The following is a 17,277-nucleotide window of genomic DNA, read 5'->3' as shown; positions in this document are numbered from 1 at the left end:
CTGATCCGGTAAACATCAGCCGCTGGAAATCGCTCCCCAGTGGCGCGGGCAGTGGAAGTGGCGAGTGGATAATTGCATCATAATGGCCACTATCGTCCGCGCCCGTAACTTGATTAGCCGACGCATCAGCACCATCGATAATCGCCGTAACTTTGTTTATCTGTTGGGATGTCCCATCCCTACAGCGTGTTTTGATTTTTTTCTAAAAAATATTGTTGCATAGAGATTAAAGCACCAAAATGTTGCCTTTCCAACTTGTTGTGTTTCTTGTCAATGACCGTTTTTGTGTAGTGTACAATAATGGGTACCTACTTACTTAAATTATGTCTGTATAGTTGTGCCTAATTTTCCGAATAAATTAACTTCTATTTAAAAGCTCTGAGAACTACATTGTTACAAATAAATAGTAGAACGGACATTACGGTTACACTTTAGGGCATTGAAAAGGGTAATGTGATCAATAATAAATCGTGCAAGAAAGAGTTCTTCGCAATCTTTGCAAAACTTTTCATCGGCTCACGTCTCTGCTATTTGAGTAGAGAATTAGTTTCAATAGGATGGATCCAAGAGTGCCTTGGGAGGCCTGTGACTTTGTAATTGGACCGCAAGCGGGGGCGGTGTAATAGCTCATTGCGGCTTTGTGTACAATCTTGGGACTCAAGTTCTGACAACCCAACTGAACTATTCAAACGAACTAACGCTCGAGCACTCGTTAGCCTTTACAGTGACGCATATTATGTCAATATTTGACTAGCATTGTGACAAGTAGCAGATTAAAAGTTATCGCACAAACAAATTCTGTTTGTCTAGGTATCTCTGGCAAAGGTGTATACATCTAAAACTGATACTTAAGAGATTATTATACATTATTATAATGCATGTATTAACAACATACTGACTTCAATTATATTTATGTATAAGTACATAAAGAAAACAATGTCTTGGACATAAGAGAGTGCCACAATCACTCGACATTTTAAATGCATGAGGACAGCGACCGACTTAATTTATTAGCAGCTGCTTTATTTATCTACTAACATTAATACCTAACAAGGTAGGACAGTCGCAAGCATCCACTTAAGAGTACAGCTGATTAAGAAATATACGAAGTTAGTTAGTCATTTTTACCGTGTGTAAAGCAAAGTGCTGAAGAGGCCTTCAGATGTGAATGACGCTGCTATAATGAGGACAAATACAAATTAAGACATACTACCGGGTGCTATGCTTGAAAGAGTTCGCCCTATTGCTATTGCTATAAGCACCCAGCAGTGCTAAAGAAATCTTCAGATTTGCTCCATGGAGACATATTGGATAGAAAAAAGGGACACCTTACAGCGTGTGATGCGTAAAGAAGTTCTTCTAATTGCTGTTGCTATGAGAAAATATGTTATGTACCTTTATTAGAGAACTATAGACATCTTCAGATTAGAAAGCCTCTGGTTCAAGAGGACGAACATGATAAAATTAAGGACTACTAAAAATGGTGTTATCTCAGTCACCATCGTCATATCTCTGCAGGTGCTTACCAAGTACTTATCAGGTGTGATGCATACAGGAGTCCTTCCAATTGCTGCTGTTATCAGGGTCATGTTACATCTCTTTACGATGGACCAGGGAGCAGGGCTAAAGAAATCTTCAGACTTGTCTGCCACAACTCCAGAGGGATGAGAACTGCTTACCGGCGCGATGCTTAAAAGAGTCTCCCTGATTGCTGCTGTTACCAGAGACACACTTACTTACCAGGCTTACGTTATCAGGCGTGATGTATAAAGGAATCCTCATAACTGCTTCTGTTACCAGGGATATGTTACATCTCTGTATGAGGGACCTATAAGCCCAGCAGTGCTAAAGCAATCTTCAGATTTGTATGCTCTAGCTTCATGGAGATGGGTACGATAGAAAGTAGGGACTATTCACCGGGTGTGATGCGTGAAGGAGTCCTCCTGACTGCTGCTGCGCTCACCAGTCACCAACACCATATCTCTGCACACTTACCAGGTGTGATGAGTAAAGCAGGTCGCTGCTGGTATCAGAGATAGGTAACATCTCTGTACGATGGACCAGGGAGAAATCTTCAGACTTGTCTGCCACAACTCCAGAGGGATGAGAACTGCTTACCGGTGCGATGCTTAAAAGAGTCTACTTGATTGCTGCTGTTACCAGAGACACTTCTATCAGCAGTGCTAAAAAAATCATCAGATTTCTCAGAACTACTCCAAGGAACAGGACACAAAATATGGACTACTTCTTCTTCTTGTCGTGTCGACAACAAACCTACACAGCGTCGGCCTAAAACTCCGCCACAAGAATGGCGTTGTCAGTAGCCTTCATTAAATCTTCCTGCGGATGAACTACTTACCGGGTGTGATGCGTGAAGGAGTCCTCCTGACTGCTGCTGCGCTTCCGCTTGCGTCGGAAGCACCAGTCCTGGCCCATCGCATCACAGCCGGCAGGCCGCGAGCCGCCCCCGCCCAGATCGCTCACTCAGTCACCAACATCATATCTCTAACGAAGCCCACTCTCTCCTACTTCCCCTCCTTCTCATTTGATGAGTACATCGTATTTTTCGTTGCTACGTATTTTTAATTCACTGTTTTAAATCGTTCGATGTTCGTTGCTTTTGATTATTCCACTCGAATATTCAAGTGCTTTCAGATACGAGATTCCGAGTTAATTCTCATGCATTTATTTATCTGCTTTACAACTTAAAATGTCGAATAAATTATTGTTAATTCAGTATAATCTTGGGTAAATTTTTCAATTGATATACGGTTAATTAATTTACCACCAATGATAGGTAATAAAAGTCATTGACATTGACAATATAGGAAATCGATTTTGATGACAATATGATAATATTTTCAATGTCACTTTAACTACTTGGACGACACTAACATTGTAATGAACTTCGATTCTATGAGTATTATATGTAGTTCTATAGAATATTTGTAAATTAGAATAAACTTAGGACTAATTTACATCTAATAAAAATTTTAGTAAAAGTTTATACTAAGTTACATTACGTTCACGTTGAACTAACGAACATATTTCTTAGAAGTTATCGAATAACTTAATCTAGGTACATAAAGCAATTACTAATTTTGTTTAAGTCTCTAATTAATTATTCTCATATCGAACATAAAAGCCCTCAGGTTTGATTTATATAATCGATGTCTTCTTTACAAATTGAACCATCTCGATATTTACACTGAGAGTGTACGAGTAAGTATAATGTTATTTATTATAAACTTTATCATAAATGTTTGTGAACATCCCATGAAAATACAAATCTCCTATAGATAATAAAACAATAAACATTTTAACAGCATAAACGATTCGATCTCAACCATAAAATATTAAAACACAAAAGCGATGTAGTCGCGTAGGGCTCCAAGTTTTTGAGATTCAAATGTATTCCACATCCACATAGGTGCGGTGGCTAAGTACATACCATAGCACATTATGCGAAACACTGGGATCTAATCTCGTTGTAATACAGGCTATTTTGCTACGAAAATGTATAGTGTTATGTGCTGTGGGTACATACCATACGCTCTCAGAGGGAGGCAACTGGGGCCATAATATTACACAGCCTTACCACAGATTCCCATTAACTTACAACGCGAAGCTTCTTATTTGAGAAACAATTTTGCGCCAATCTCACTTAGGACCGAGTTTTCGACCGTCGAATAATTTTATACAAGATTAATTTGTAATTACGACACATTTTTAGCGAAATTTGTTTTGGTGGCTTTTAAGGAAGACATTTGATGCTGTATTAATGGCCAGGTGTTATACTTAGGATGGCCTGTATTGAGTCATTACCTGAAGTATACAAAATTTACTCTAATAGAGATCAGAAAAAGCGCCGTTAAATATCTTTACTTGAATGATGAAATATGTAGTTCTATACAAAAAATCATCAACAATGTTTTGATGATGACGATGACAAGAATTTGATTAAATTTCCTTGAATATAGAACAAGGTTTATGTTCACATACAATGAAGGTTTATCTACACGATACCACGTGCAAAACTGTACTTTATTGTTATTCTAAAAGAGTGATAAATGCATGTGCATGTAAAGTACTTCAATGTAAAGATATGGCTCTGTAGAGCGACTGAAATATTGAGAGCTTATGAATAAGTCAGATCGTGGTAAATGTAGTGCCATTGTCACTATGTGTCGCCTGCACTTTAATATTTACAAAGCACGCTCGAGTCTTACTTTTCAGTTACACTATGTTGACTTGAAAAACGAGACGGGAAATTCATTATTTTTTGTTATTTTTAGCCCCAGTTACACTGGACCGCAACGAAAAAAGTCGGTTAGAAAAACTTCATTTCAAAAGTATCTGACCTACCTTTATGAAATAAAGAATTAATTCAAGCCTTTTTATACGGGGTGTTAGGTAAATGGGTATATGAGCCGACACTAGCCCATGTTAACATGGTCATATAAATGGTATGGTGAAGTCAGAAAATTGATATCTTCATTTTAATTATTTTATTTTTCATACAAATCGGACATTATAAAATTAATTTTGTATGAAAATTATTAATTCACTCAGTCATTAATATTTTCTTCCATCAACCGCTATGCTACGTTACAGTAGGTATATAAAAAGTATTAAGCAATTTTTAAATTTTATTTTTCATACAAATCGGACATTATAAAATTAATTTTGTATGAAAATTAAAAAAATTAAAATGATGATATCAAATTTCGGACTTCACCATACCATTTATATGACCATGTTAACATGGGCTAGTGTCGGCTCATATACCCATTTACCTAACACCCTGTATATGTAAAATAAATAAAAATGCGTACTTAGTAAGTTTTTCCAGTATAGGTACCTATGTTTTGTTTCATAAAGCAGCAAGGTACCTACTTTTGAAGATAACAGAAAATTTTCTTCCCGACCCTTTTCTTTGCAGTCCAGTGCAATTTAAAAGCTTTATGAGAGAAGTATGCTTTCATAAAGCAAGGTATTACAATCTGAATTTAGACAATTGTGCTTTAAAGCTAGTTGTAAATTAGAGCTAGATTAAACGACAAGTGTGTAACACTGACACTGGCTAACCAACAAAAGCAGTAGCTTTGTGAAATGATGCCTAGTTAGTAATAAGTATGATTTGTAGTTAGGAGGTGGTCTAGGTTTTTAAGAGTAGAATTAGATTTCAAGGTGTTTTATTTAATTAGGTAGTTTTGATTAGTACTGGATATTAGTACTACATGCATGGACGCAGTTTTATGAAAGAGAGAGACGCAGAAAGCCCTTTGATTTCGAAGTCTAACACTCTAAAGCTATATTCTAATTGAAAAAAATGCCTCAGTAGTTATTTATAAAAGACACATTATAATACGATAAAAGTCGATAGTAAACGTCAAAGTGATAAGCCGACATGTCCCAGAGGAATTGTGGGAAGCGACACTTTTTGCATGTTCGTTTGAAACTAGCTACTAGAAATATTACTTATTTCTAGGAAAAATTTTTTTCAATCGATTGATATCCTCTTTTCAGGTAGTTTCCATAAATAAATATCTGAAGAATTTAAAATTCAGTTCAGAAAGTAAGGGATAGGTACTTGTCTTATTTTACTGGAAAGGCTGTCTCTTGACTACAGGCAATGAAATATTTATTAGTTTGTTTATCCCGATTTAAAGTTTGATCTTTCAAACTTTGACTTTCGATCGAGTTGAGAATCGAGAATACGATTATTATTGATATCATTAGCCGAGTAAATCTTGTTTCCTAATAACAACAATGTAACTACATACTTATACAATAATAAAGGCTGCTCTAAACAAAACACGGCTGTCGGCTGAAATAATAACACTTCAGTTATCAAGCAAGTAATTCTGTCCAGTTTAATCTCCGCAGCTCAAAGGAAACAAGGCAAACAAGCACGTCATCAAGAAAATACAATAACCAGAATTCATTTTAAATCTGACCCGGACCCCGTTTGATCTTTCAGATCGATTACAGGTATATCAAAACGTGACAGTCAGATGGAAAAGGGTTTGCCCACCCAAATCATGACTCGCCTTTAGGACCGGAGGGCTCAAACGTATGTAATACTCGCATGTCGCGTTAGGTATTAAAATGTAATTTTAACTTTGTCAAATAAATCCAGAATGAATATTTTATTGCTCCCGATAAATGTGAGCGGGAATAATTTTGGGAAGGAAACATCACGAGCTATGTGTGCGATATTTATTTTGATTCATGAACTGGTATCATTACCTTGCTTAATACTTTTTATATACCTACTGTAACGTAGCATAGCGGTTGATGGAAGAAAATATTAATGACGAAATCCGAACAGTATTATTCTACCATAGTTTTAAGTAGTAAGTGTACTTAATATACGAGTAATGAAGTCAATGACCGATAAGACTTGTAAGTAAGTAAAAACACTATTTGCATTGCTCAACACCTACATCCTCTTAGTTAATGCCTTGCTTAAAGAATACGTAATGCAATTCTGAATATAAATCAAAGAGCAAAAAGAAAAATAGAAATAAGTGAACAATTTGTATTTAATTCGAGCCAAAGCGCATTGTCGGATCTGTGATCTTTCTTAGGTGATATATTCCCAGGCCGTAAGCCAAGATAGCCATAACCCTTGTTAGCTTAAGACTTTCATTTTGCTTACGCACGTACAAATACATATAAGTCCCCGTCTTGAGTCGTGTAATAAGCCCAAGGGCAATGTGAAACAAAAGAAATTGGATAGAGTGATGAAACGAAAGTCCTCGCTATACGTTTAGAGCAGAAAATATTCATGTTTTATTGATGCCATAAAAGGAAAGTTGTTGCGCCTAGTAAGGGCGATGCCGACCGCCTTCGATCACCACACGGTTAATTTCACTTCGAAAATGAGAAACGGACGAAATTCGACACCAGTGTAATCAGAGATCGGGTGAAATGGTATAAATATTAAATCAACGAAAAAGCTTTGGAAGCTTAATTTAAATAAGACGTTGAGAGAACATGAATAATACAGTAGTTTAGAAATGCCCGCAAAATCTACTTATAGAGGATTCTTGAACAGTAGGTACGAGTAGGTACATTCTCGGAATTTTGGTCAAAGGGTTCTGCGATAGGTATACGGTTTATTTCGTTAACTTTATCATGGTCGAATGGGATGGGTGTTTCATCAGAACTTCGTCTGTTGTTAGTTTAGGATCTTCTCTAATCCGAGGTGGTGAGCTTATTTTAGACCGCAATATGATTAATCATTTCATTGTACAGTAATTTAAGCCAATGCCGTTTAATGCTTCGAGTTTATTCATACGTAAAATGATTAATTACTCCGTGCTTGCTCATGGAGCAAATGCCTCATAGGCGTTGGCGTTTGACACTATAGTTACTACAGTCCATTATACAGACGTCGTTAGTTCAATGACCGTAACAGCTGATTCTCTCCGAAGAAAAGATTAGCCGTGTAATGGGCCCGCCTTAAACGCATTAGCAATAAACTTTTCGTTCAAAAGAAAAGAAGACTTCACGACACAATAAACTTTGAGAAAAATCTTTTTACCAAGTAAGAAGATAATAAGGAAATGACATACATTTAGCCTGAGGGCTTTTAGTGTATCCGGACCCTACCACTGACCCTTTTTAGTGTATCAAATGGAACATTCGATAAGCAACCTTATGTCTATCCTACATAAATCTGTTTCGAAAATGATTGGCCAGTGGGACCCAATAAAATAAATCTGAGCTTTCTTACTTTATGTGTACAACTTTTCTATTTGAATTTATAAGCAGATGTTAATATGCAGAACACGTAAATTTTAAATAACGCAGTAGTTTATTTATGTTACTGCAATTTTCAGGTTCATATGAAAGTGTTGTTTATATCAGTTTAAAATCACAAATTAAAATTGCAACATCATTAGGTATTTGTTATTAGTAAACAGGATGGGCCTACTAATAAAAATAGTACTTAATTTTAAAGTAAAGCAAGCAGTAACCTAACTTATGATCTTATGTCTACAATAACACTAATTTAAAGCATTAAAACTAAACTAATGTACGAGTACGCTTCCCAAATATACTAATACTCATTTAACACAATCTAGAATAGTTGTAGTTAACTTAAGATCATATTATGATGATAAACGTAAGAACTAAACAATTGTACAATGACCCTGGAACTGTCATTGTTTATGAACTACATTCGCGGTGTAAACTACTGTATACTCTATGGATACTCATAACAAGCGAGATGGTCGGTGGCAGGTGTGGGTCACACGCGTGGTGGCACCGGGGGATCGAAGTTCAGATAATGTTTGTGGAAGAGAATTAACATCGGAAGGTGGTCGTGTTTGGTTTGGGCGTGAGCGCGTGGTAGGCAGCGCGACCGCGAGGCACTGGCGCGGCCCGGGGGCGCGCGTGACGTCAGCGCGGGCCCCCGCCCCGCGCATGCGCCCCCGTGGCCCCACAGCATACTCAAAAACTCTCCACGAGGGCCCTCCACCTCGAGACCTCAACTCCGCTTTGGGACTTAATCGATTTTTGAGCTGCAGTTTCGTGGGATTGAGCACTCAGGTGTACCTATCGAGGGCACCTTATTAGTCAATGCTATGTTTTTGTTGGAAAGATTCACTTTGTCAGCTTAACGATGCCGTAGACCCGAAGAATAAGAGTAACGGCTATTACTATCCCATTATTGGAAAAAGGTCTGCGTCGCAAACTATGGCCGATGATTGAAGTTAATTAACCTTTACATTGTGAATATCATCATCGTTAACGTTACTTGTTGCGGGCTTATTATCGTAGATGGCGCAAGTTGGGTAACATTGTATGTGTACTAACTTCATCTCACTTTGCTGACGGGTAATGATAATAACAGATGCATCTGAGCTCCAGCCACCAGGTACGGTTTATGCGGTCGTAAACTGAGAAGTTCATATCAAATAGTAACACGATACCTAACATTTTAGACAAATTACAAACATCAATCTTGGAAGTTTCAGATATTAAACTAAGAAGTTTAATTACAACGATGAACTTCTGTGAAAGGGCTTAGCTATTGTGTATTCTGAACGTCGTTCTCGAATCGAAACTGAGATTGAAATAGTAACAGAAATAGAAAAACAGACGTAAAATTATGTTACTCAATAAATAAGTTTATTCAAAATGTTCATACTCGTAAGTCATAATCCTTGTTGATATAACTTGGCCAAAAGTCTGTTTCCAGTTATCTCAATGCACCTATACAATAAAACTGCTATAAAGTTAATATTTGGTTTGTATTTGAATTGGAACGATGTGCTCATATTAAACACGTCGTGCTCATAATACGAGCTTATCCGCCCGAGGTAAGTTATTTGCTCTAAGTCCACGCTACGGTGCAACTACGCGTTTGCTACGGGTACTACGAGACACGACGCACGTAGCCCGCGCGACGCGTAGCGTCAATTTATTGTTTGCGTATCCATTTTCATATGACTTTACTGTAGATTAGATTTAAGCACACATTTTATTCAAACGTCATCTTACTTTATTACCAACGTTTAAAAACTTCTTTACATCAGTAAAAAACCGTCACTGTATTATTAAAAGCACTATTATTAGTCACCATAATCTAAATACAGCTGTTCAATAACCTACGACTATTTCCTTTTTTAGAATCAACACCCACCCATTAAGCAATAAAGTTAATAGGCATGTAAGGTAACACTTACAGAAGTTCAAATAATAACTCACGAAAATATGAATGTTCCTTAGTCGATATAGCTATTTTTTGGCTACGAGACTTTAGGCACGTAACCCACGCGGTGAATGGTTAACTGTTGAATTTTGATGGGTACGTAATAAATACTCGTATTTTACATATTAATTAATTTATTGGCAAATCAAACTTTGCAATTTATATTTATTGAATTCTTTCATGATTGCTTTATTTGCCCATGATATCATTCATGCTAATAAAATAACATTTTGAGACTTGATTTAATTTTGATTTGCTAATTATTGATATTGGAAAACGACTTATTAAGCTAGTTTTTGTCACAAAGTAAAATTGAAGGAGGTATATTACAGATGAAAGTGTATTGGCGAAGAAATTATTTTCTAACAATGATATCTTGAATAATAAATACAGTTATTTAACAAAAAAATTCACGGGAGATGCCGCGGGCAGAAGCTAGCGAGAGGCGTGACGCCGTCTAGTGTTTGTACGGACGACAACAAATCAAGTTAAATACTGTGACATGCTATGATGGGCGCTATATTTTTTAAAGGTACCAGTAACTTGGCCATTATGGCCATCGTGACTGGCGGTGATCGAACTAGCGTTCTTCGCAAAATTGGAATTCTGAGACCGTTGAGCTATTGTCGCCTAAGACGTATAGTCTGTGCGTGCGAGTATACTCGAATAACTCAACGTCAATGAGCCACGAATATCTACGAGGTACGCGCCTACCCGCAATGCCACATTCCGAAGCGTACACAAATGAACGTCAGATGGGACGGTTTGATTTTGTCGTCTGACGCCGGGCATATTAATGAAGGAATCGTGAAAAGACGCCAGAAGACAGCCATAGTATATCTGACATTCTGGGACAGATGGTGCGGAATACCAATTTGGATCTAATGCCAATGGAGGAAAGCTCTGCTCTTTCTAGACTTTAATAAGTTCGTAACTTATTGCATTACTGATTTGAGATTACTGAATTTACCAGTAGTAATAAAATCACTTAAAAGCTTTATCGATTTCATATAAATACTATATGAAATCGATAAAGCTTTATAATAACGTCATCAAATGAGTTCTGAAGCCATCACTTAAATTCTGTTTGCTGCTTTAAGTATGTATTTACAAGTTCAACTTGTAAAGTTAGACAAAGAACTGCATGCATGTAGCAAAACTTGCTACGGCGTCTACGAGCTACTGCGTCTACGCACGGTTAAGTTTAAGTTCTCCAAAGTCGCACAGTGTATTATAAAGTGCCCAACAGTTATGTAGTTCATACAAATGCTAAATTTCTTTGAACCTTTAGAGGTCAAATGTTTTGTTATTTCATCAAATCAAATACTTAGAAATAATAACGTCTTCAAAATACATAAGGGAGAGTCCGGTAATTTGGACCAGTTTTTTTCAATCCCATTTTACACATAGTTTTCTTTTGTTTTTGCTAATGTTCATGGTACATAATTAAAGAGAAATTATTCAACTTACTTTTTCATAGGTATTAATCAACACAATTGTTGTATATTTAGCACAAATCAACAAAATACGAGTTCAGAGCTTCGGTCCAATTTAGCCAACCGGTTCGATAATTTGTACCACAGGGTTACTAAATTGGATTTCAATAAATTTCAAGAACTATAAAAAAACTATGGCAAAATATTATATGATACATTCTTAACAAATTAGGTAACGAAAAGGAACAGTAGTTAATAACATAGACAATCGATATTGTTTTACACGTTATCACGATTTTGAGTAAAAGTTTTGTAATTCCAATTTTCGTAACGCACACTTATACCTAATCTACTTTGCCAGTCTTTTGCTTTCATTTATTGTTAATCAAACATAACTACGCTATTATAACTTCAAAATATGATTAACTAAAAAAAAATTCAAAATCCTTTGGTAAAGTTCCATACAACTTGATGTGGTACAATTTAGCCGACTAGGTGATAGTGCATTTAAAAAATTGGTAAAAAATGTAGCTTATAAATACCGAAAAATGTTTCAATTAATTGTAATCCACACTAATTTACGCTTCTAAATAATATATTAGAAACACCCTGTGATTAAATTTAACAAAATTACAAACTAAACATGCATTGTCAAAAGTTACTTGAAAACAATGAAAAAATACTTTTCAAAATAAAACACACGTGTTCGTTGTCACGGCAAAAACTACATGGCCGATATTAATTGAATTTAGTTGTGTATCGCTGAGTGTTGCAATTACAGACATTCAATAAATACTTTACGAAATATGAGGGTGGTACAATTTACCCGGCGGTACAATATAGCGAACTCTCCCCTATGTATGAGTTCTGAAGCCACCACTTAAATTCTGTATAAAAGCAAGTCCATCTTGTAGAGTTGGACAAATAACTGTATGTAAGTACGTAGTAAACTTACTACGACGTCTACGAGCTACTGCGTCTACGCACGGTTAAGTTCTCCAAATTCGCACAGTATTTATTATATTCGCAAAGAAAATTTTGTTTTATTCAACATTCAAATCAATAAATGCTTGATTGTTATAAATTACTAGCGGCCGCCCGCGACTTCGTGCGCGTGGATCTCGTTTTACCCCCCCTTCATCTATCTTACGCGGTTCAGATTTTTTCATACAAATGTTTTTTCCCGCTAACTCCCGTTCCCGTGAGAATTTTGCAATATCCTGTTGTAACTAAGCTTTAAGTTTACTAAGGTACCTGCATGCCAAATTTCAAGAGTCTATCTTACGCGGTTTAGATTTTTTCATACAAATGTTTTTTCCCGCTTACTCCCGTTCCCGTGGGAATTTTGCAATATCCTGTTGTAACTAAGCTTTAAGTTTACTAAGGTACCTGCATGCCAAATTTCAAGAGTCTATCTTACGCGGTTTAGATTTTTTCATACAAATGTTTTTTCCCGCTTACTCCCGTTCCCGTGGGAATTTTGCAATATCCTGTTGTAACTAAGCTTTAAGTTTACTAAGGTACCTGCATGCCAAATTTCAAGAGTCTATCTTACGCGGTTTAGATTTTTTCATACAAATGTTTTTTCCCACTAACTCCCGTTCCTGTGGGAATTTTGCAATATCCTGTTGTAACTAAGCTTTAAGTTTACTAAGGTACCTGCATGCCAAATTTCAAGCGTCTAACTTAAGCGGTTTAGATTTTTCGTACAAAAGGATTTTCCCGCTAATTCCCGTTCCCGTGGGAATTCCTAAGTATCCTATAACCTGCCCAGGAGTATGAAGAATAATTGTACCAAGTTTCGTTAAAATCCGTCAAGTAGTTTTTGTTTCTATAAGGAACATACAGACAGACAGACAGACAGACAGACAGACAGACAAAAATTTTACTGATTGCATTTTTGGCATCAGTATCGATCACTAATCACCCCCTGATAGTTATTTTGAAAATATATTTCATGTACAGAATTGACCTCTCTACAGATTTATTATAAGTATAGATAACAATCATGCTTATATTTGAGTAATACGAAAGTTTCAAAGTACTTAATAACGAAATCCTGCAATTTAAATTGGAATCTTCCACTCAAAAGTATCACTCTAATATACACGTGTAGTATCAGTACTATGGTATGGTACGTATGCACGTAGCAAAACTGCGTGCTACAGCGTCTACGAGTTGGCTTTACGCACGGATGAGTGGCTCGCATAATTGGCTGCGTCTCGCGATTGCATATGAATATTTATCAGGCGAGATCGATTTTATCGTCTCGGATCTCTCTAAGGCTAGTTAAGATCTCACATCTGTCTTAATTTATCAAGCGCAATAATGTAATTTAATACCTAGTCGATATTGAATTGAATCCGTAGGATAATAACCAATTAACTGATGAGGATGCCAATGACAGTAGGGTTTTCAACAGCGTAATTATAATTACTTTCCGAAATAATTATTCATTTCGTATTTATGAGAGTGTAGGATTGTCTAGCATTGAATAATGAAAAGTAATTATTTCAAACTTGGGAAAAAGCTTTTCGCATGCTTTAATACATTTTTTAATAGATGTTTCTCAATATAAGGTAAAAAAGTTTTCAAAATAATATTCAGAATTCAGAATAAGTATGCTGTATATTTTTTGTATGTGATTTGAGGCGTTTCAGGTGTGACATAGTTCTGGTTAAACATTGCTTAGTTTCATTCTAAATTATAAAGATCTACTTGCTCAGCTTATAATGTGAAGTCTGACAAATTATGATAATCGTCTATAAACATTTGTTGAACCGTAATTCTAGGTCCCATCGTCTGTTTTTTTTATTAATTGCATGATTGATGTCTTTTCTGTTACCTATGAAGCAACTGTAAAAAAAAGCTTTATCAGATAACCTAACGAGACACTGGACGAGGCACGACGCGATTATCTGATGGCACGTGTATCGTTACGGTAACGAACAGATCATTATCAACCTGTGGTGTTTGACATCGCATAGCAGCTTGGAAAATTACCCAACAGGTGACCGGCTAACCTTAAAGCCATGTATTCATTAGGCAACATTTGTTGATAAACTGTTTATGACTAGTGTGAAACAAGTTTACCATAAACACTGGTTTCTGAAACTTGGCCGTCCACACTTGCTCTCCACTCATAGCGGGGAGCACGGCAACATGTATCATAAACAATGTTTCATCACCTATGTTTATGGACTGTTTATAAACTGTTTACAGAGATGATGAAACATTGTTTATGAACAGTTTATAAACAGTGTTTATCAACAAATGTTGCCTAATACATGGCTTAAGGTTCACTTGCTCCATCATAGATAACATCTGCGTCTTTAGTTGAAATTGTGGTTAAAATAGTCTCTGAATGTATAACAATAATATGTAATAGTTAATAGTTAGTTAATTATCTATGCCATGGGAAATGAGGCTCTACTTTTATTTACAGTTTCATGAGACTACTGTCGTTTCAAATCAGCATTTACCTACTGAGTGTGTTTCATCTTATATTTCATCGTTGTTTACCATCCAGTGCTTATGGACAAACGAATGCACTGGTACCTATGCATGTATTGTAGCGTTAAAGTTATTATGAAATTGAATCTATAATAAAATTTCCACTATGATGCCTGGGTGAGATTGAGGTCAAACGTGGGTGTACTCTCATTTTAATATGATTTTTATAACATCAATGGAATTAAGCCGTAGAAGTGTAATCTTTAATTAATTATCGGGTTTCAATACCAGGGCTGCTTTTAAATGCCAAGGATATTATACTGAATTTATATTAAAAAGTTATTGAAGCAACTGTTTAAGAGCTTTGAGCCTTGAACAGAATCTTTAAGCCTTGCAAATGTATGTAAAAATCGTAAAGATGAAGCTGTACTTCAATAATACTACTTTAATAAGGGAAAGAGGTGAGAGAAGATGTCTTACTTCTTTATCATGGCCATGGCATCTATTGATCCAGTCTTAAATTCAGTTAATCGACCTTCATGGTGATGGCAAGGTATTAAAAAGTTTGCCTGGTACGCGGAAGCTCCCGGTTAAGAAATATACAAGGTCAAGGCAATTTTAAATAGCCATTTAGAATGGGTATAATATGGTCCCTTGTTCAATTATACCTACTCGTAATGAAATGATATCATCATCAATCATGAAAATATCAGTCAATAATAACCTAACCTACCTTAATACAAACCTTTGTAAGCAAATTCAATCAATGCTCTAACAAAAATATATTATTTAGATTAGTCTAATTTAAAATTATTGGATACAAATATAACTACTTAAGTCAGCGTAGTTATAATAGATTTTGATTTTTTCGTAAAGTTCCTTTTTAGTAGGTACTTATCCAATATTGAATCTGATTCCATTTAACTAAGCTAATTTGCATGAAAGCCAGACCAACGCCTTTTAGGCGGGTAAGAAATGCTAAAAATGCTTAATATATTTTACTTTCTCTTTTGTTTTAAATCAAGTATCTGACTGCGTAATTTAATTTTTTCACTCAACAGGTGCTGTGGAATCTCCATAACATTTTGTATTTTCAGCATTTTTATCTTCAATCTAGTCATAATTTTTATATTAAACACAACCCAAGTAGCATTTTACTCCATTTAAGAGTTCACATTTAGTTCCAATGTGTACTTAAAGCATTAGTACAGTTCACTCGTGATGTATAAGCTGTATTATTGCAATTAATTACACCTATACCTGTCTAAGGGACTTATAGGAGTGTAGACTAGTGTAGAGTTATACTTTTATACGATTGTTGGTGTTATAATACTCTAACAACTATCCTTTAGTCAGCCGTCTGACTAAGAGCATTATAGGAGGGTAGAGATACGGCAACCGCTGTTTAACGGCCTACTTGTACGATGTTATAGAGCTAGCATTTTAATAGAACACACGTGGTCATTTATAAAGCCAAAGGCTGTTATGTTTACTTGTTTTAGACTGTTATACAGCTAGTAGCTGTAGTAGGACTTGTTTGTGATAATTAAAATAACCTTTTTTTACTATCTGTACAAAAGTGTTTCAATGGTTCGCATGTGCACTGTAGGCTGTTAAAAGGACTATAATGTGTTGTCCATTAACATCAATAGCAGTTTATTTGTCCACAAGTACTACTCTTATTTGCTTTAAGCTGAACATGAATGTGAATGTGATATTCTATTACACATTTCCCCAAGCCTGTTTTTAGTTGTTCATGGTGGTTCTGTACATGATGCAGAGGAAAATATTATGCCTGAACCTGAAATTTCCCTTCAAAATATACAGATATCAGAGTGTGATGATTGCAGTTCTAGTGATAGTGAATACCATTTTGATTTGGACAATTATTTAACCTTTCGCAAAAAAATAAGAACATGGGCTATTGAAAATCGTATTCCTCATTCCGCTTTGAATAAATTGCCAGGCATAATAAACGAATTTAAACCGGGAACACTACCGTCTGATGCTTTAGGTATTTATACTTGACTATTAGTACCTGGGCTAGGCGATTTAACGGACATTAATATTTTTTATTGCGGATCTCTAAAATTTCAGTATTTGAAAGAATTAAAGATACACAATTGACCTGAACTAGGAACATCTTAAAGCTGTACATAAGTTCACATTAGAATATAGACATTAGCGCTGTAGTGGTACAAATGTGGAACTTCATATAGATAACAGCATTCTAACAGAACACATGTGAACCTAATATACGCTCACCGCATTAAATTGGAGTTATAACAGTTCACATAGCCGTATTTCATTTCCACCATTTTGTTCTACATAACCTAAAATATTTACCAAATAAATCTCCAAAATTAATGCAGATTTATCACAAAATTCGCAGATAGAGCGATTGAGTTTTGGTTTCATGTTATAATTAATTACCGTAATATAATTATAATGCCAATACAATATCAAAAACTGAAAATTGTAGATTTCCTCTCAGCCAGTTTTAAATATTTTAAAATGAATATCGCGTTTTTACAGAGGCGCGTAAATATTTTAGCTGTAAATATGTATACATTTCACGATAAAGTTGCATTCCCAATGGCATTAACATTATTAAGTATTTAAAACCCGTGTTATTATTTGCATAAATGATTATCCGCC

General features: G+C 35.6%; 1 protein-coding gene across 7 annotated transcripts in view; it reads right to left on the bottom strand.

Moving 5' to 3' along the window:
- LOC135088579 (3',5'-cyclic-AMP phosphodiesterase) overlaps nucleotides 1-17,277 on the bottom strand; it is a 474,744-nt gene that overhangs the window by 113,465 nt on the left and 344,002 nt on the right. Inside the window, exon 1 of one of the 7 annotated variants that reach the window (XM_063983436.1) lies at nucleotides 2,360-2,451. The exons of the other annotated variants lie outside the window; for them this stretch is intronic. Within the exon in view, the coding sequence (XP_063839506.1) occupies nucleotides 2,360-2,436 (77 nt within the window). The 5' untranslated portion in view covers nucleotides 2,437-2,451. Of the gene's footprint in view, nucleotides 1-2,359; nucleotides 2,452-17,277 lie in introns of those variants that run through there. 7 annotated transcript variants of the gene reach the window in all.

This window comes from Ostrinia nubilalis, chromosome 4 (genome assembly GCF_963855985.1).
Source record: "Ostrinia nubilalis chromosome 4, ilOstNubi1.1, whole genome shotgun sequence".
Lineage (NCBI taxonomy): Eukaryota > Metazoa > Arthropoda > Insecta > Lepidoptera > Crambidae > Ostrinia > Ostrinia nubilalis.
The sequence above is the reverse complement of the archived record's forward strand: the minus strand, read 5'-3'. Positions and strand labels throughout refer to the sequence as shown.